Source organism: Maylandia zebra, linkage group LG1, assembly GCF_041146795.1.
Source record: "Maylandia zebra isolate NMK-2024a linkage group LG1, Mzebra_GT3a, whole genome shotgun sequence".
Lineage (NCBI taxonomy): Eukaryota > Metazoa > Chordata > Actinopteri > Cichliformes > Cichlidae > Maylandia > Maylandia zebra.
The window spans coordinates 6,129,835-6,151,403 of NC_135167.1; the positions used below are offsets into that span (position 1 = coordinate 6,129,835).

Below are 21,569 nucleotides of genomic sequence, written 5' to 3' on the forward strand. Positions count from 1 at the left end.
TGTATTACACTGCCATGGAGTTGACTGCCATATAAAACACAGTGTCGCCATGTATCTGACTTGGTATGCTAAACACTTAAGAGTTGCATGTCTTAACATTGTTTTAAAAGAAATGTGGACAGGGAAGACATCATAGAGGACATGAAGTAGATGTTTACTAACAAAAAAACACAAAAAACAAGGAATACATATTGAATCATAATACTATATTACACAAAAAGAAATTTGTGATGCTCAAATCAAAATTAACACCAGCATGCGAAATTGTGGGTTCAGAGTAGTCATCTGCACGAGTGCATGTGTATAATATGAATAGATATCAGGTTTGCACCTCTACCTGCTGCTGTAAACATAAAACCGATGCCGAGAACAAAGTTGTGTGTGTTTGTGTGTGTATGTGTGTATATATTGAGAGCACATGTACCTGTGTGTAAGTCTGAGTCTGATCCACACTATGACCTTGAGTTCATCCCTACCATAACCACCCCTGCAGTGCTGGAAAAGAGGTTCTTTTGAAGTACGAAAATCTCAGAAAGGACACACACATATTGGCGAATAACAATCATATACCTTCTAAAGTTCAGCCTGAAACTTTGATAGCGTTACTTTCTTTTTACACACACTCAAACACACACATGCACAAACAGAGATACTCTCCCTGAATGTCAACAAATCTATCTGGCTACAGGCATGATTATCTGCTGGTGAGCCAATCAGTGCTCACCATTTACACTGGGTCTTGTCCAGTAGGTGCTGCAGTTGCAGGTCCTAATGAGAGCCGATCATATTCTGGATACAGTGTTGTTTGCATTAAGCCTAATGAGGAGGGGAGGACTAGTTCATTGTCAGTACGCATGGGTTACACAGAATGACCTTAAACAAACCTCCAGCTGTAATTACAGCCAAAGTCAGTTAATCCTACAGAGGTTCCCGCAGCCCCACCCTTCAACCCCACTCACCCCACACAGAGATATAGCTATTCTGAAACAGCAGCACACCATCTCAGCTGACACTGAGCCTGAAGCGTTACGTCCCTGCTATAGGAATTAATTAAATTCCTGCTCTTCCCTGCTCTTTGAAGTGTTTTATATATAGATTCTTGTCCTTATTGAATCTAGGAATTAACAGCTAAATGCACATTTATTACTTTCAGTTAACCCGAATATTCAAATTCAAATTCAAATTTTATTTGTCACACACACACAACCATACACAGTATGACATGGGGGTGTAATGCTTGTAGCTGTACAATGCCCGACCATTAAATGACAGAAGAAAAGTTTTACAATATTTACAATTTACTACAAAAATTTACAAATTAACTTAGGAATTTACAGTAAAGAATGTGCAAATAGCAGAAGAGATTATAAAGATAAGGATTATAAATTATAGGAATTATAGGATTATAGGAAATGTGTGGTGGTGCGTGTGGTGACGTGTGTGAGAGTCCAGTCTTACACCTGGTTCAGGCCCCGAATAGCCTGGGGGAAGAAGCTCCTCTTCATTCTCTCTGTTTTGGCCTTAAGGGAGCGGAAGCGCTTCCCAGACCTCAACAGTGAGAAGAGTCCATTGTTGGGATGGGAGAGGTCCATCATAATCTTCCTAGCTTTGGACTTGCACTGCTTGGTGTAGATGGACAGCAGGTCAGGGAGCTCTGATTGAATGATGCGTTCTGCCGAGTGCACCACCCTTTGCAGATCTCGTCTGTCCTGCTTGGTGTTGTTCCCAAACCAGGTGCAGATGTTTGACGTCAGGACGCTCTCGATGGTGCAGGAGTAGAAGTTCTTGAGCACCTTCAGTGGCAGATGGAAGTCTCTAAGTCTTCTGAGGAAGAAGAGACGCTGACGGGCTTTCTTAACCAGGGTGTTGATGTGACAGGACCATGACAGGTCCTGAATATTGCAGAGGCAACCTGCTCATTGCATTTCACGTGTTAATTCCATCCAAATATATGTCAACATTTTACGTGACAATTAAGGTTTCCAAGCTCTGTAGCTTCTCCACCTCTGTGTTTGGAAGTTAGTAAGTCTTATGTCAGACGATCCAGTTTAGCAAAACTTTGAACTGTTTGCTGCTGATTACAGGAGTTTGTGTTTTTTTGTGAAAAGCAACAATCAAAATTTCAATTAGATGCTTTATGAAAAGGACTACAGGGATAAAATACAATATTACAAAAGTTGTTCATCTGCTTTCTCTTACTCCTGGTTCCACAAGCTCTGTTTTTTCCTATCACACAGCTAACAGCAGTGGAGAGGCTTACAAGCATATTTCAAGTACCAATTTGACCAGTAGGTTTCCACTTTCTGAAGCTTGCTGTTATGTAACATCACCATTTATCAGATATGTGTTGCAACTATAATGTACTATGGTGCCATAATGTAACAACTGCACACAGCTGATACTTTAAATAGAGCATACACTTCATAATCACTACATAAACTTTACAATGATTCTTTTGTTGCCGTGTCTTCCTCCCTTTGTGGGTGACACAATAGTAACTTGTGTTGGTGCATCGTGTCGTAGTGTGGTACTTCTCTTGACTCCATCTGACTCCATATGATGTGCCCCCTTTTTATATTCTCTACAAGATCGCATGCTAAGCAAAGTCAAACACAATTCCAAGGAGGATAAGATAATCGTATTGACACGTCTCCATCAATCATGGTTTTATCAAGCAACACACTCTATACATTACAGTATTTTATCTTTTCTGTTCACCATTTTCTGGAAGCATGAGGATAGAATGTTTTCCTGCTGCTGAAAAGATCACACAGTCTTTCTAAAATATCCTTGATGAAAGATGTCCCCGCTTGCGGTCTATCTTCTAGTCCCCAGAGGCTTGTACTAGCTTTGTGGGTAGTGGTGATGGTGGGGATGGGTGTTTACAATCCTGATTGACTGAGGGCTTTCACAATTATTCTATTTTTAAACCAACAGCTTTTCTTTTTTTTAAAGCTCAGCAATCCCACTGAGATCTAAGAACAGGTACAGATAGCTATCTCCAGTGATAAAGATTGAATTTAGTCTCGCCAGTGAATTAAGATGTGACAAAGACTGCACAGAAAAAGTGCAAGTACAGAGATGGGTGGAAAATAGAGGAAAGGGGTTGGGTTTTGCCTCAACTCAAGTATATGATCAAGTATACTTATTTGCTTGCATTTGTAAAGAAATGCCAAATACAAGGTGCAGGAAATACCACAGTAAGCTTCAGTATTTAGACCTCAACTTATCTTTGTAACTCAATGAAGGAATGGGGCACCATTCTTCCAAAAGATATTCTCCTTTGGTATGAAGATGATGGTGGTGGAGGGTTCTTTGTGATATATCTGTCTAGAATTTTCCATCTGTGTTCATTTTAGTTAATATTCTGCCACTTTAAAAGCCATAGTGTCAGATTCACATCATTTTCATACTCCTGAAACAGTTCACTGACCCCTTTTTTCTGTACAGATAGGGGCTTATCAGGGTAGAAATGTTTTATCATGGGATAAAAGAGATCAAAGTAAGTTGAGGTCCATAAGTATTTTATACTGAGGATTGGATATTATTAATAATGGCTGCATTTCCTAAACAGTTAATGTTATACTTTAATTAAAGTAATTTCTATCACATCTTAGTTATTTGACTCAAACTCCACTCTGGTGGTTTACAGAGGAAAAATTGTCCCAAATCTTTGGGACCAAATTATAGTATAATGCATTCGATGACCTTGCACTATAATAAAAATGGCATTTCAGACACCCTATAGATTCAGATTCACCCTATAGCTGTCAGCGATCATGCTCCTGTATCTTTAACACTAATGCACAAGAATAATACTACGCCAAGTAAAAACTGGAGATTTAATACATCACTGCTTAAAGATGAAGACTTTATTAAATATTTTAAAGAGTGGACTTCATATTTAGACTATAATGACACTCCCGGAACTTCAGCATCTGTTCTATGGGAAGCAGAGAAAGCTGTGATGAGAGGTAAAATAATTTTTCTCATCACATAAAAAGAAAGAAGAAAACAAAGATATTCAGGAATTAGAAAAAACCATTAAATCACTTGAAGAAGCCTATGCGTCCCACCAAGATCAGGAAACATTGAACAAAATACGCAAAACAAAACTAGAGTTAAATGAGATAATTGATAAAAAAAATAAAATTCTTAGTACAAAGACTACGCTTACAAAATTATGAACATGGTAATAAATCCGGTCAATTTCTAGCAAACCAGCTAAAAATAAATAAAGAAAACACAACTATATGTGCTGTTCAAGATTCATCTGGGAACACAATATATGACCCGAAACAAATAAACAACATTTTCAGGGATTTCTATAAAAGATTGTATTCACCACAAATAAACCCGTCTAAAAAGGAAATTGATCAGTTTTTAGACAACATAACTCTTCCAAAATTATTAGACACTCAAGCAATGGCACTGGATTCGCCACTGACATCAGGTGAACTCCAGGAAGCCCTGATAAGTATGCCCAATAATAAGACTCCAGGTCCAGACGGCTTTCCTGCACAATTCTACAAAGAATTCTGGACGATTCTAGCACCAGATTTTACAGAACGTTGTTGGAAATCAAAGAAAAGGGCAGACTTCCATCAAATATGAATTCTGCAAACATTAATCTCCTGCTAAAATCAGACAAAGACCCTGTATATCCCGCAAGCTATCGTCCAATATCCCTTATAAATGTAGACCTTAAAAATATTCTGCAAAGCTCTCTCAAAGAGACTGGAGAAAATAACCCCCCTCTTAATTCATCCTGACCAAACTGGTTTCATAAAAGGTAGGCACTCATCAACAAATACACGTAGATTACTTAATTTGATAGACTACTCATACAGTAAAAACCTTGAAACTACAATATTTTCTTTAGATGCAGAAAAAGCATTTGACAGAGTTAACTGGAAATTTCTATTTGCAACTTTACACAAAAATGGCTGTATTTCCTAAACAGTTAATGTTATACTTTAATTAAAGTAATTTCTATCACATCTTAGTTATTTGACTCAAACTCCACTCTGGTGGTTTACAGAGGAAAAATTTGAACCTCCCCCCAAAACTTTCATGTCCCAAATCTTAGGGACCAAATTATAGTATAATGCATTCGATGACCTTGCACTATAATAAAAATGAACTCAAAGCTTACAAAACAGCTGAATCGTTTCCAATGTTAGTTAAGGGCTCATCATTTTTCCTATAATTTGTCACCCTTCAATATATACACTATGACACAGTGCAATGTAAGGTTTGGACTATATCCAGTCATGCAGAAAATTATTAAAGTTTTTTTAAAAAGCACAAAATTTCCTCAGGGCAGCAGCCTAAGGCAGCTCTCATCATCTTAAAAAGAGAAAATCAACCCTAAATTAATATGTTGTAGCATTTTAATTTGTCAATTCCAAGTGCATAACAAATGTCATGTTGTTGTAAAAGCCTGTAGCTCCAAATGATTCTAAGCATCAAACTTCCAGCTAAGACTCATCGTGGTGTTATTGTTGCCAGATAACAAACTCGACACAAGCAAAGTACTGATCAGCTGATGACATGAACATTACTTACATTTGACATCACCAGGGCTCTCTGTCACTGTCTAAATGTAAATGGTAACATGCACTTACAATGGTTTTTTCCCCTTCTCTCTCTTTGCCCCCCAGTGGCCAGCAGGCCTTCCTATTGGAGAACGTGCCCTGTAACAGCGACACTTGCCACAGTGTTGGACGAATGTTCCACATCCACTGGGACCAGTCAGATTTAGGAGCCATTCAAAATGCCGTCAGGGCAACTTTCTTTGACATCTATGAGGACGTGAGTAGTTAAATTTTGTGTTGATTTTCAGTTCTGTCCAGTAGTATTTCATAAATCATTCTCTGTACCATTTCTTACGCCTTTTTAAAAACTCATTTCTATGGATACTATTCTTAATAATTTTTTTGTGTTTTGACTACATTTCCATAGCCAAAGATTATCTTGGTCTAGTGGAACTACAGTTCTTTAGCCAGCTGATTTTCTTTTAAATATAGCCTATTTTAAATATACATAAAAAGCCATGTGCAGCATATTTAATCATTTAACCTTGTTATTTTATTTTGTTGTTATTTATACATTAGGAGACTCACAGGAGCCTTGTATGCAGCTTGCAATATTTGTACTTTTGAAAATTTAACTATAATAACAACTATAACAACTCCCACTGCAATATTAGATTTGCTTTTATGATGAGGGAAGCGTCATCCACCTTTGTTTAAGTAGATCCAATGCTCCTGACAAGTTAATCTTACCTGAACTCTTACATGCAAACTCTGAGAATATCAGACAAGTTAGGCTCATATCTTTTTTAGCAAAAAGCACCCACACTCATCACCTCTCCTAGTTTAAGAGCTGACATCAAGTGAATAAATGTCAACATTAGATTAGTTAGACCTACCATTCTCTGTTAGATTGTTAGAGTCAAAGCATTAACTAGTCAGATTTCCCTGCTGTCAAAAACAATATTGCTCTTTCTGAACTCATATTAATTAATTAATTAATTACTTCATACTGGTAGGCTATTAGTATAGTACTTTTCTCTTTATGAATGCAGCATTAACAACTGTCACAAGTCAACTATGCAGTCATCCAGCTGACCCTCAGAATACAGCTCTGGGTCATTTGTCTCCGCTCACAGTCTTTCCACTTTTGTCTTATTTTGTTAGATATACCAATAAACTGAAATCATTTTGTGAAAAATCCTACGTAAAGAAATCCTTGCCAAATGGAGCAGAGGAATGCATATCAGAGAGTGTGCAAACTAGGATATCTCTAATGCAGAAAAGTGGATTATGTGTAAAGCTTTTTTGACACGCGCATTAACAGAATTGTTTACATTAATCGGTTTTCTTTTATATTCTGAAGCAATAACTCCTGATTTAGACTGAGAATATGAGTATTTGGTTCAGTGCTTCATTGTTGTTATTAAAATATTTATAAGCACATGGGGTAGCGTGTGCATCAGTGTGCTTTTTTTCCCCCCCTTTTTTTCTGAGCTACTGTATTTATTTGTGTGTGCGTGTGTGTGTGCGCGCGCATGAGTGCTCTGTGTGTTTTTGGTTTTTTTGCTCTCCCTCATTGTTGCAGTGTTATTCTTCACTTTGTGCATTTTTATTTTGGAATTTGATTCATTGTGGGAGTGGGTGCAATAGATGCAGGACCTGGCAATACACCACTATAGAGGAAGAGTAGATAAAACAAGATGAGCTATACTTTAATTTTCCCAAACGTTGGGAAATGATTTGTTAGGTTTTGCTCTCATTAAGTGTGTTAAGTGTGTTGCTCTGTGATATTAAGCATTTAATTAATGCTGCAAATGAGCCTTGCTAGAAAACATCTACACATACTCTCTTACACACTACCTTTGTCAAAATCCTTCTTTGTGTGTGTCGTAGACTTTGATTCCAGCACTCACCCCCAGTCTCTTAATGAGAGACTACATATAGTACAGAAGCTGTATTGCGATCTACTGTATGTTCTTGTCTTATCAGAATTAATTACTACTGCTAATGTGGCCTGTCTATTAAATTCAACTCTCCCGCTTTCAGTGCTTGGCTCTCTCACTCGCCCCTGAGAGAGAATTTATAAATGAGACCGAGAGAAAGAGAGACTTAGTGAGGAAAGGAGAAAGACAGCGGAATAGAGATGATGCGATAATTCTGGATGAGACATCCAGTATGTCAGAGGGATAAAAATGTACATCAGAAGAAGCACCATGCCATGCTCTCATTGTCCCTTATCTATGTGTCTGTCTTCATTTGCAGGGTATTTTAGACATGCTGGTTCAGAGCAAGGCAGAGGGCAAACAGGACTTGAGAATTCACGCTTTGAAGAACAATTTCGAAGCCGATGCCTACTTCGTTAAAGTGATGGGTAAGGGACTGATTTGCCAAGTATGCTCCCTTTCTCACTACTCTCCCCATGCTGAAACCAGTCCCTTGAAGGGGCAACATGAAGGAAGAACATTTATTTCCATTCCCAAGCTGTCCTCACCAGATAACATACACATACTGAAATTTGAATATATTATCATTTAGTCCTTTTTTTCTTATTTTCTTTCTGTAACAGCCCCTCCTAGACCAATTAGGAACATTAAACATGAGCAAGTCTTTTCCCCAACCTCGAAAGCAGATGGTCATGACTATTATCTGTCATATTTTGATTTCTAGCCTGGAGCTACTCAGTTGGTGGTGAAAAAGGGATCTCTCTGAGCTTTTTGTTCAATTTCATCTTAAATTAAACTGGCCACTGTCCGCACAAAAAGATCTGCTGTAGTAAATGCACCTTCTCCCAAAAGGCCATTTCGAATCTAGTCTCCTTGTACAGCACATAAGGCACTCTATTGCACTCTATTGCCTCTCAAAACATAAAACCACACTTCTCCTAGTCTATGTTGGTGCCATTAATGAATCAATGGCAGTTGAGATGAGAGGAAGAGGAGTAATTGGTTTTTTTGTGAAACATATATTCTTCTTCTTCCTAGCGGTTTATATCCCGCGACACAGGGTCCGCTATCTTGCATGCCTTCCTCCACTTCTTTCTATCAAGGGCGTCTTCTGGTGTAATATTCACAGCCTTCATATCATCCTTGATTCGGTCCATCCAGCACTTTTTTTTGGTCTTCCTTGTGGCCTAGACCCAGAAGCCACCTCAGCATCTTCATCTCCATGGTGTGAAGAGCTTGTTCATGTTTGGTCGTCGCTGGCCAGCACTCTGACCCGTAGAGTGCCACTGGGCGCACAGTTGACCTTAGGATAGATTGGCATTCTCTTGTCACATAAGACTCCACTCACCTGATGCCACTTCCTCCACGCTGTGTTGACACGGAGTCTGGCGTCTGGTAGACTTTCGCAGTCCGAGATGACAAGGGACCCGAGGTACTTGAATTGGGCAACTTTAGTCAGCGGCTCGCCGTCGATAGTGATGGTGCTGTTGGTCTGGGGGCTGCATTCAAGGTACTCAGTCTTCTTGATGTTCAGGCGCATGCCGTTTTCGAAGAGCCAGTCTTTCCATGCTTGTGTTTGGGTTTGCAGGGCTAGGCAGTTTTCTGTTTCTGATAGGCACACATCATCTGCATACAGGAGGCTCCATGGATGTGGTGATTGCAGATCAGCCGTTGCGGTGTCCATACAGAGAGTGAACAGCAGGGGCGAGAGGGCCGAGCCCTGGTGGATGCCAACGGTAATCGGGAAGGCTGGTGATGTTCCCGCTGAACATCGGACCTCGCTTGTGACGTTACGGTAGAGCAGCTGAGTCCATTTCACATAGGCTTCCGGGGCACCATGAGTTCGTAATGATCGCCAAATCAGCTTGTGGGGGACCCTATCGAATGCCTTTTCCAGATCCAGAAAGACCATGTGCACCGTCTTGTTCTTTTCCCGGTGCTTTTCCATCAGCAAACGGGCCGCGTGTATGGCATCGATAGATCCACAGCCCTTAACAAAGCCGCATTGATTCGGGGTGATTGTGACCAGTTGACGGATCAGATTTTCCAGGACACGTTCGAAGATCTTCATTGCATGGCAGAGTAGACGAATTGGTCGATAGTTGGTGCACTCTGTGACGTCTCCCTTGCCCTTCCAGTTGGGCACTGTGATGCTCTATGTCCAAGCTCGGGGGGCTTTGTCTTCGACCGTGATATGGTTGAAGAGTGCTGCAAGGAATGTTGTACCGCAGTTGCCCATCATCTTCCAAATTTCAGCTGGGATGTCGTCCGGTCCTGTGGCTTTTCCGTTTTTCATTTTCTTCAACGCGTTTTGGACGTCGGCAGTGGTGATTGGTGTGACAGGCCCTGCGACTGGGTCCGCGGGCGGGATAGGCGGATGTGTAAATTCTTCATTGCTGATTCCAGCGAAGTAATCTGACCAGCGCTGAAGGATGTCTCGGGGGTCTCGCAGAACCTGCCCATTGGCTCCTTTGATTTGGACAGCATGGTTTGTATCAAAGTCCTACTTCACGCGGTGGCGGGCTTTGGCAAGTCGGTAGATGTTATTGGTCACTTCTGGGGTTTGGAGCTGGTCATAAAAATCTTGGTAGTGTCGTCTTTTCGCGGAGGCCACTGCCCTCTTTGTTGCTGATTTCAGCGAGCGGTATCGGGTGAGATCTTCATGCGCTCGCGATCGCCACCAAGTCTTATAGGCCAGCTTCTTCACTTTTATTGCTTTTTGTACCTCCTCATTCCACCACCAGACCTGTTTCTCAATGTATTTTTCACCCGGTTTTGTTGAACCAACGGTGTCCTCCGCAATGTTGTGGATGCGCTGTATGATCCTGTCCAACGTGTCCCAAAATTAATTTTTTGTTTCATCGCTGCATCCAGTCTGTGGTGCATAGCAGGTCACAACATTAACGTCAGCTGTTCCTAGTTCGATTCTGATAGACATTAATCAATCAGATGTTCGCTCAATCTTATACGGGGATTGGAGCAGGTGTTTGCTGAGTGCGATGGCCACTCCATTCTTAGTGGCTCTCTCTCCGCAGTAGAAGAGCTTATATCCCTCTCCATTCTCCGCCGCTTTGCTTCCGGTCCATTTGCATTCTTGAACACAGGCTATGTCGATGTTCCTCTTCTTGAGTACCTGGGCCAGCTCTCGGCTGCATCCAGTCAGAGTTCCAATGTCGATTGTTCCGAATCGTAGATGAGCTGGCTTCTTTTGGTAGAAGTTTCTGGCTGGCATGTCTATAAGATGCGACAAACTGGTGATTGGATTTTGCCGGCCGAAGCATATATTATACCTGATATTTTTTTGTACAGTAGAGTGAGTTTGACTTGTCTGTTGGGTCACATTTCAGTGGAAGTACACGTAGATATTTCAACACAAAGACTTCATTAAAGTGTGTGAGGTACACAAAATGAATTAAGTTATATACACAAGGACAGAGCTAGTACATTATCCATCATACATGCATAAAACCTCATATACCAAAGCCACTGGCCATCTTTTATCCATTAGAAAAGTCATTATCAGGTTCCTGTTTACTTCAAGACAAACCCCCAAATTATCAACTGTCACATAAATCAAAAGGCATTTAATATTTAAATAATCATCGGTTCTATTTATTCCCATGGTGTTGAGGGTGTATATCATAAATATTTCTCTCCAGGCCAGCTTCTTTAAAGCATCACCTCTTTTAATAGTCAGCATGACCTTCTCAGTCAGAGAGAATTTTAATGAAGAGGTTGAAGAGGCTGATTTGCTTTCATGCCATATTTCCAATTGTATGCAATAATTATGCAGTAAATTACATTTTTTTTCTATTTACTGTGCATTTGTTTCTTTTTTACAGCAAAGATTTAAAAATCAAGCCAAGAATGTGTGATTCAGGTTGTAAATGAACTGATTTACCACCAAAATTTAGTATCATCAGGTAAAGTTATTAACCCAAAGTTAAAGCAATGGGTATGGGTGTAGTGTATTGTTTTAGGGAGTCAATAGCCTGATACAGTTATTGCTTGTCTTTTTCTACTTTTTCATTACCCAATTATCCTGTCATTTTCCACTTTTGATAGTCAGGCAAAGCTGTCAGAGATCCTCGAAAAAATACCTTCTATTCTTTTATGCAAGGAAGACAATTAAATGTTCACTAAGTCTGAAGAAACGGCACACACTTTTTGTCCAAGAGTGCTGTAAAACTTGTATTCAAATGTCTCACTACAAGCAGCTTTGGCTTCAGTATCTGTTCAGAAATAGTTTCATGTATTTTTGGCTCACTTTTTTTTTTTTTTAAGTTAATAGATTTTATTTCTTTCATTTTTTTATTGCAGCAGTGTTTGAGTAAAAATCAAGATGTGTTCTTTTGAAGTCAAAATGTTTGTACAGCATTAGTACCTGGTGACATTTGAGAAAAGTAAAAATAGTTCCACTCTGGGGTGGGCCTGTGCACAATTTAATCTGTCACTCTGCTCTGCTCATTAGCACGAAAAGGAGCGCTGCTCATCCCTTTCTGTTTCTGCACAGTTGGTGAACAGTTGTTGTTTTGTCTATTGGGAGGGGAGGGACTACACCTCCTCTTCTGCTTTCTGAATCACACACAAAAAACGACACACAGTGGTACTAGCACTTACTAACACTTAAATTATGCCTCAGAATCAATATTGTTTTCAAGGGATTACATACAAAACAAGTTAACCTCTCCTGAGGTGCACTGTATACCAATGATGCCTTTCACTTGTCATTGATTCAATGAAGACATTATACTGTTGACACAGCAGATCAACAATAAAGGCATTTGAGACCTCATTCCACTCAAACAAATTGTTTGTGGTGGTAACAAATGCTCAAATTACATCAAGTTCACAATAGTGGATCAAGTGATTTGAGTCATAAGACTAAATGAAATAAAATTATAGTTTGGATTTAGGAATTTAGTATGTTGGTATCCACCACAGTGGTATAGTGCAAGTACCCTTCACTTGTTAGCCCGTTCAGTTAGACAGTTAAATGTCTTAATACACATCTTTGAATTGAGCCAGCAAACCAATCACTGCTCTCTCCACCACTTGAATGACACAGTAGTCAGAAGGAGGAGTGGCAGAGCAGTGCCATACTTTCATGGAATAATAGGATGTGAGAGGCAGAAGAAGGTTAGTTCCATTGCACCGACCTGTTACAACTGACACTAAAACCCTCTATTTGGTTCAGTTGGTAGCAATACTGTTGTTTCTGGGAACTTGGCAACCTGGTAATGGCAAGGTGTGTTCTGTGACATGTCATGTCAAGGTTAGTTGAAGTAGAAGCAGTGACCTGGATATCAAGTTGTAGCGCTAAGATTTGACCCAGGTGTCTTGTGTCTTGGCTTCCATTTTGCATTTGTGAGACATGTGTTTAAGCTGAAAGGTTGTCCTACTGAAGGTGCAAGTGGTTCCTAGGTACCCACAAGAAGTCTGCGTGGACTTGATATGGACAAGCACTAATGTTTTCATTACATAGGGTTGAATTATTAATCGTTTCTGAAATAAAAAGTGAAATTTAGAATTTTCAAGAGGAGCAGTTGTAATGACTCACCAACACATATTACCAACAATGTCTTTAAATTGCTGTAAAAAGGGAAGTAATTATTCACCAAGTCCCAATTTTGCAAATTGGCATCTGCAGATGTAATCTGCTGCTGATATTAATATTAATTTTTGAAGGTGACCACACTGCAAAAATGACATTTTTGGCAGACAGATTATTATATGTTGAGACTGTCAAGACAAGATTTAACAAATATTTTTATTCAGAAAGAAAACATTTTGTTTCATTATGATGTTCCAAAATATAGACTGTAAAGTGGTGAATCATTTTCTAAATAAATAATTTTTCCAGCTAACTGCTGCTCACACTATATCATTCACAAGCCGTCTCATTACTATGGCTAACACCTGCTTGATTAGTTACCAGTAGCCAGAAATTTAACATTTATATTTCAAGTGCATGATAGTGTTGTTTAAAGCCTATCATCTATAACCCTATAATGCATACTTCATGCATACACACTTTCAGTAGACAAACTCCCAGTGATCCTCTCTGAGCTAGCACTTGGCGACCTTTTAACAGGGAGAAATCTCCATCAGAAGTAGGCTCAAGATTGGACAGCCATCTGCTGCCAGTTAGGGAGTAATGGGAAGGAGAGAGAAGAGCACAAAAAGACAATAAACTGCAACCAATATAAAAATAAACTCTCTGGTTGTTGGGGCTGGTAACTGGATATGAGAAAAATGCTGTTTCTGAGCTAGAAATGCCTGCAAAAAAGTACAGAGAGAAAAACAAAGAGGACAAAGAAGAAACTATAAAAGAGAGAAGACAGATGGTTATGGCAATAGGATTCCAGTGCTGTCACACATGAGCTAAATAATGACAGTAGGTTACAGTAGGTAAGTGATGCATTGACATGCACAGTTAAGATGCTGCTCAGTTAGCAGTCCCTAGGAAAGCTTCTGATTGGGGATCTTCATATCATCACCTCAACAAACTTGCTCTGATTTCCTCAGAAAACCTTGATCTTGAGCTGTTTTGGTTATTGATGTAGAAAAAGAAAGTGTCACAATCTCCTGAAGTTGATGGACATTTTAAAACATCTTTAGATTCTGTACAAGCAAAAATGCTGACACATTGACACGCACACTCAACCTTTACACAGTAGTTTGCCACTGATTACAAGCAAGTGGCTTTTATTAGCGATTTCTCTTATTAATGCTGGGTTGTGTAGGAAATGACAGGATTCCTTTATCCAATATTTAAAAAAATTAAAAGTGCAACAAGATAGCCGCCAGTCTGTAAACAGACTGCCAAAAATACGTGGCTGTGCTGTAATAATGCAAGGTATTTAATTTATAGACAGTAACAATTCCTGAAATCATTGTCGCAATACTGTTTACAAAAATCCCAATGAAATTAAGTATATTCATCAAATCTTTATCCCTAGATGCACAGAACCCATTTTCCAAATTCAGTGGGCTATAATATATTGGTTGGTTGTAGACTCTGCTTACCAGAAATCCCTGGGCTCCAACACAAGATGAAATTTTGTTCCCACATAAAGTGCACATATTTCAGTTTGTATTCTAGTCAGAGAGGAACTGCTGCTTTTCTGATATTCTTTCTTTCGAACTTGTTGTTTACATGCTCTTCTGCAACATTTTAAGAAGCTGGTTCGCAGGGGTTCTGGGTAATTAGAATGAGAAGGGAGGCAAGGAAATGGCATGAACCTCTGCATGGATTCCCTCCTGTCAATGAAACCCCTTACAGCTAATAGGAAAGAAGCAGCTGGTGACTTTGTGTGCATCAGAGGAGGCACATTGTAATCTAGATTCTCTCCAGGCATAGTCGGCTCAACATCAATAAACATGGTTGTACAAATTGGGAATCTGAAAGACCACTACATTAGGAAGAAATATAGCAAAATACTAAAACTATTATATATTAGGTGGTTTATATATGCCAAAAAGTGAAAGAGAGTCATTTGTTTTTAGTTTTCTGACAGCTTTTGTGTGTATGCTTGTACGTGTGTGACCTTGACACGTCCCCTTTCCTCGTGCCGTAACAGGAATTCCTTTCGTGCCGCCTCTTTAAACTCTGCCGTCCTTATCGTTATCCATGTCTTGTCTCACTGCAGCACTTCAAACAACACACAAAAAGATACACCCACGCCAAAATTCATGTTTTTTTTCCTCCCCACTGTCAGCTTTCCCGTGTCTCCTCTTCATTCAGCTTCACTTATTACATTTCTGGTTGTAAATATTTCATACATGTTCACTGTGTTGCATTTTCACTCCATCTAGCAGAGTACAGATGAGAGAGCAACAAGCAACCAAAATAAAAATGTATCTGTCAAGTGTTCACACCTTGTCAACATTTCATTCCTCTCCCTTGTGAGTGTGAGCTCAAATTCAGCTTAATAGCCTTGCACCTCCTGTGAATCCCCATGAGGATAGAACTGTTTATTTACCATTCTATTCAGGCATCTCTGATAGCGCAGCTAATAGTATTACACTGTAGTAAGTGAGGCCTAAAGCGTGCACTTCATATTCACCCTTGACACTTTGTCAGTTAGTTGTGTGTCTTTGTAGACAGCCTGATACAGTCCTCTGTTCTGTAAGATGAAATCCCATTTTCTCAAGACGACATCCCTCAACCCTCCCATGCGCATTATTGAACAACACCCACTGTAGGATTTACTTTGTGTCCAGCCTGGTATACACTTGCATGTGAGCGCAGTTTCTGAGTGAAAGCTCAGATACCATGAAGTACTTTGACTTTCCAGGCTAAATCCATCACAATTTCCATCACACACACCTTAGACAGCAACCTTGCCTTTCTGCCTGCCAGAAACCTGGACTCTTGCAGGCATGTTCACACTGAGATGACCTGAACCTGTACTGGTTTGACATCTTATGCTTCCAAGCTCCTGACATAGAATAGTCCCCTCAGTAGTGCTTTCCATCAAGACCTGTACCTCTGTTGCTATCGAACCATTTATTATTTACAAGCATGCTATAACTTTGTGAGTAGAGCCACAGAGCAGTGAAAAAGTTAGCAGTAAGGACGCCATTCTGTAATAAATAAAATAAAATTGAAAGCAGAGGGTAAAAATCATATCGGTTCTATATGTCTTGTTGTTTTGACAGTATTTCAAGGAAGGTTTCTTTTGTATAGTCAGTTGAATTTGGTATGCTCTAAAGTTGCTTTTCAGATTTAGACCCTGAGTATTTTAGTTAATATGAAGGTGAATTGTTGGTAATAGCTTTTATTTAACCCAGCCATATGGAGTGCCTAATGCTGGAGTGCCAGAAACACACACAGCACATGCAGTGTTAGTTTGCAAAAACCAAGCTAAAGTACAATACAAAATTTAAAAAAAAAAAAAATAATTATATAAGGATATTATATATATTAAAAAAACACCCAGCACGCCCCTGCGGGCGGTTTATCCTTCAAGCTCGGGTCCTCTACCAGAGGCCTGGGAGCTTGAGGGTCCTGCGGAGTATCTTAGCTGTTCCCAGGACTGCGCTCTTCTGGACAGAGATCTCCGATGTTATTCCCGGGATCTGCTGGAGCCACTCGCCTAGCTTGGGAGTCACCGCACCTAGTGCTCCGATTACCACGGGGACCACCGTTACCTTCACCCTCCACATCCTCTCGAGCTCTTCTCTGAGCCCTTGGTATTTCTCCAGCTTCTCGTGTTCCTTCTTCCTGATATTGCTGTCATTCGGAACCGCTACATCGATCACTACGGCCGTCTTCTTCTGTTTGTCTACCACCACTATGTCCGGTTGGTTAGCCACCACCATTTTGTCCGTCTGTATCTGGAAGTCCCACAGGATCTTAGCTCGGTCATTCTCCACCACCCTTGGGGGCATCTCCCATTTTGACCTCGGGACTTCCAGGTTATACTCGGCACAGATGTTCCTGTACACTATGCCGGCCACTTGGTTATGGCGTTCCATGTATGCCTTGCCTGCTAGCATCTTGCACCCTGCTGTTATGTGCTGGATTGTCTCTGGGGCATCTTTACACAGCCTGCACCTGGGGTCTTGCCTGGTGTGATAGACCCCAGCCTCTATGGATCTTGTACTCAGAGCTTGTTCTTGTGCTGCCATGATTAGTGCCTCTGTGCTGTCTTTCAGTCCAGCTTTGTCCAGCCACTGGTAGGATTTCTGGATATCAGCCACCACCTCTATCTGCCGGTGGTACATACCGTGCAGGGGCCTGTCCTTCCATGATGGTTCCTCGTTTCCCTCCTCTTTCTTGGGTTTCTGCTGCCTGAGGTATTCACTGAGCACTCGGTCAGTTGGGGCCATCTTCCCAATGTATTCTTGGATGTTCCTTGTCTCATCCTGGACTGTGGTGCTGACACTCACCAGTCCCCGGCCCCCTTCCTTCCGCTTAGCGTACAGCCTCAGGGTGCTGGACTTGGGGTGAAACCCTCCATGCATGGTAAGGAGCTTTCTTGTCTTTATGTCAGTGGCTTCTATCTCCTCCTTTGGCCAGCCTATTACCCCAGCAGGGTACCTGATCACAGGCAGGGCGTACGTGTTGATGGCCCGGATCTTGTTCTTACCATTCAGCTGACTCCTCAGGACTTGCCTGACCCTCTGCAGGTACTTGGTGGTTGCAGCCTTTCTAGCGGCCTCTTCATGGTTCCCATTTGCCTGCGGGATCCCCAGGTACTTGTAACTGTCCTCTATGTCTGCAATGTTGCCTTCTGGTAGTTCAATCCCCTCAGTTCTGACTACCTTCCCTCTCTTTGATACCATCCGACTACACTTCTCCAGTCCGAACGACATTCCAATGTCATTGCTGTATAGCCTGGTAGTGTGGATCAGTGAATCGATGTCTCGTTCACTCTTGGCATACAGCTTGATGTCATCCATGTACAGGAGGTGGCTGACAACTGCTCCGTTCCGTAGTCGGTATCCGTAGCCAGTCTTGTTAATGATCTCACTGAGGGGGTTCAGGCCTATGCAGAACAGCAGTGGGGACAGAGCATCTCCTTGGTAGATCCCGCACTTGATGGTGACTTGTGCTATGGGCTTGGAGTTGGCCTCTAGTGTTGTACGCCACATCCCCATTGAGTTCCTGATGAAGGCTCTTAGGGTCCCATTGATCTTGTACAATTCTAGGCATTCCAGTATCCAGCTGTGGGGCATTGAGTCATAGGCCTTCTTGTAATCAATCCAGGCAGTGCACAGGTTGGTCAGTCTGGTCTTGCAGTCTCGGCTGATTGTTCTGTCTACCAGTAGCTGGTGTTTTGCGCCTCTGGTATTCTTGCCAATTCCTTTCTGTGTCCCGCTCATGTATTGACCCATGTGCCTGTTCATCTTAGCCGATATGATGCCTGACAGGAGCTTCCATGTAGTACTGAGGCAGGTTATTGGTCGGTAGTTGGAGGGGACCGGTCCCTTCTTGGGGTCCTTGGGGATCAGGACCGTCCGGCCTTCAGTTAGCCATTCCGGGTGTCTCTCGTTAACTAGCAGCTGGTTCATTTGTGCTGCCAGACGCTCGTGGAGTGCAGTCAGCTTCTTCAGCCAGTAGGCGTGAACCATGTCGGTGCTGTCCAACTCTTCATACTGGAGACCCTTTCTTGGATATCTGCCACTGTGATGGTTACTGGACCCTGTTCAGGGAGGTCGCTGTGGTCTGCCCTCAGATCCTCTAGCCACTGAGCATTGCCGTTATGGGTTGCATCCTTCTCCCATATGCTCTTCCAGTATTGCTCCGTCTCCAGCCTTGGTGGTGCTGTTCTCTTATTGTTCCCTTGCCACTGAGAGTACACCTTTGCTGGTTCTGTGGAGAACAGCTGGTTTATTCTCCTGCCTTCTATCTCTCTGGTGTACCTCCTCAAGCGGCTGGCCAAGGCCGTGAGTCCTTGCTTGGCAGTTTCCAAGGCCTCAGGTATGGACAGCTTGCTGTATTTCTTAGGCACCTTATTTGTCGCACCTTGCTGCAACTCCGTTAGTTGGCTAACCTCCCTCCGTGCTACTTTGATCTTGCCCTCTAGCCTCCTTCTCCATGGAGGGTACTGCCCCTTGTCACTGTTCAACTTGTAGCCAAGCATCTCACTGATCACTGCTGCCGTATTGTAGATCAGCTTGTTAGTGTCGGTAATCGTGGTTGTAGGTATTGCCCGTAGTGCTGCATTAACATCATCTAGCAGACCTTCTGAGGGTACTTCACGTAATCTTGGTAACCGGCTGTGTGTGTGTGTGTGTGTGTGTGTGTGTGTGTGTGTGTGTGTGTGTGTGTGTGTGTGTGTATATATATATATATATATATATATATATATATATATATATATATATATATATATATATATATATGTATATATATGTATAATATAAATTCAAATATAAGATGGTAATGAGACATAATATGGCCTGAAGATGACAACACTAACAAAAAGACAGGGTCTGAGTTGGATGTGACAGTTTCTAGATGTGAAGATTTTCAATGGAAGTCACCAGGATGGCCAAGAATAGAAATGAAGGTTAATTTTTGAATGTGGCTACACTGCAAAAATGACATTTTTGGCTGACAGATTGTTGTATGTTGAGACTGTAGTTACCAAGAGTCAAGAACTATTTGTATTTTTTATTCAGAAAGAATATAAATGAATATGAATGAGAATATAAATTGTAAAGTGATTAATCATTTTCTAGATAAATAATTTTTTTTTACCTAACTGCAGTACACACTAAATCATTCACAGGTCTGCTGTCTTGATTAGATACCAACAGGCAGGATATTCAAAATTATATTTAAAGTGCATGATAGTCTTATTTAAAGTATATCATCTTTAATTCTCTAATGCATACTTCATGCATGCACACTTCCACCAGAGAGAAATCTCCAGTGATCCCCTCTCTCTCCAGAAATGATTATATCAGAGGGACATTTCAGGTTGAGCTGCTTGGAGACAAAGTTGGTGTTTTAATTTCAGTAAAAACAGGTTCGCACATGCAAGATGAAATTAAAGGTTTTCAGTATAACACAAAGATGATGGTTAGTTCTGATGTTTGTGTTTTGTGCTTTAGAGAGAAATATATTAATATAGACATAATAACCACCTGAAGATCCACATTTGGCAAGCAATGAATAGAAAAATTACTATATGACACCTGTCTCACAATCTCTGCTACAATTATATGTGTAGTTATGCATCTCAAGGTTGTGTCGGTACTTTTGTGAGCCAGGTGGATCCTGGAAGGTGCTTTATTTGCTGTGATCAGGCATTGCATTATTACCTTTAGTGGTAGAATGCATGTTTTCAAGTTAAAATGAAGTTTGTTAAGATACGCTATTGGATCTGCAATTACCGCGGCTGCTGGCACCAGACTTGCCCTCCAATGGATCCTCGTTAATTGAGAATTACAGAGGAAAAACAGAAATGTTGCAACTCTTTTTCAGCTGCTCTGTAACTGATATTTTCCTCCAGGTCTTTCTGGAGATTTTATTGAGGGTGAAAGCAAACAAGAATGGATCTGACATTGATTATATTTGCAGTCACAGCATGGTACAGATTTCTCAGACACCAACAATGAAGCCAACCACAGAATGTGTAGCAGCAGTTTCGATTCAATTTCAGCCAGTTTGTTATAATTGAACCCATTCATTAGCTTCAGCAGTCTGTGGTTAAAAGTATTGTGCCACCTACACATTACACCTACAGAAGCTGTTTGGACCATGGAAACCAATGGCATGAAGCTCCCAGCACACAGTGTTTGTGATGACATTAATACCAAAGGAGGTTTGGAACGCAGTTTGCAGTTAATGATTCAATGGAGCGTGGGCAACTTTTACCTACTATGTACCCCAGCACTTCCCACATCCCTAACTTTATTTGGTCTGCCACTTCATGGCTGAGTTGCTGTGGTTCCTAAACACTCACACTTGCAATATTGCCACTTACAGCTGAATATCTGGGAATATTTAGGAGGGAACATGCTGCGAAGATGGCATCCTATTAGAATACGACACTCTTCAGTGAGCTCTTTAGAATGACCAATTCTTTCACAGAGGCTTGTTAAGGCAGACTGCGTAGCTGGAGGCTTGATTTTATAGACCTGTAACAACATGACTGAAAATACCTGTGCATGTGTTCAGATTTAATAATTTAGGAGAAATTTTAGCATTTTTACCCCCAACAGTGTAAAAGGATTTTTTTTTAAATTTGCACTTATTACAAAACATAGTAAGGACGTGCATGACTGTTAAATCGTATGCAGAGCAAAGTGGATCCACATTAAGCTGTGAAAAAACCGCGTATGCAAAGTGGTTGCTTGGTGGACAGATGGATGGATGATTACTGCTGAGGAGGGAGGAAATGGGAGAAATCATAAACTCCAAAATTAGAAAGAAGGATAAAATCGTGGGTGATGGGAAGGAGGCGGGTATCTCAACATGAGCATCTCAAAGTGTGTGTTCATGTCAGTGTGTGTCTATGTGTATGGAAAAGACATGAAGAGAGAGACTGACAGGCAGAACTGTATGAGTTGATTAGTTTCCTGCTCACTTATTAGGATGCAGATTAGCTGCATTGAGAAACATCTGGGA

The 21,569-nt window shown here is 41.0% G+C and overlaps 1 protein-coding gene across 1 annotated transcript in view; it reads left to right on the forward strand.

Moving 5' to 3' along the window:
* The window catches only part of itfg1 (integrin alpha FG-GAP repeat containing 1), a 167,074-nt gene that overhangs the window by 90,781 nt on the left and 54,724 nt on the right, over positions 1–21,569 (forward strand). Inside the window, exons 11-12 of the mRNA XM_004539805.5 lie at positions 5,664–5,814; positions 7,800–7,908. Coding sequence (XP_004539862.2) covers positions 5,664–5,814; positions 7,800–7,908 — 260 coding nt within the window. The remainder of the gene's footprint in view (positions 1–5,663; positions 5,815–7,799; positions 7,909–21,569) is intronic.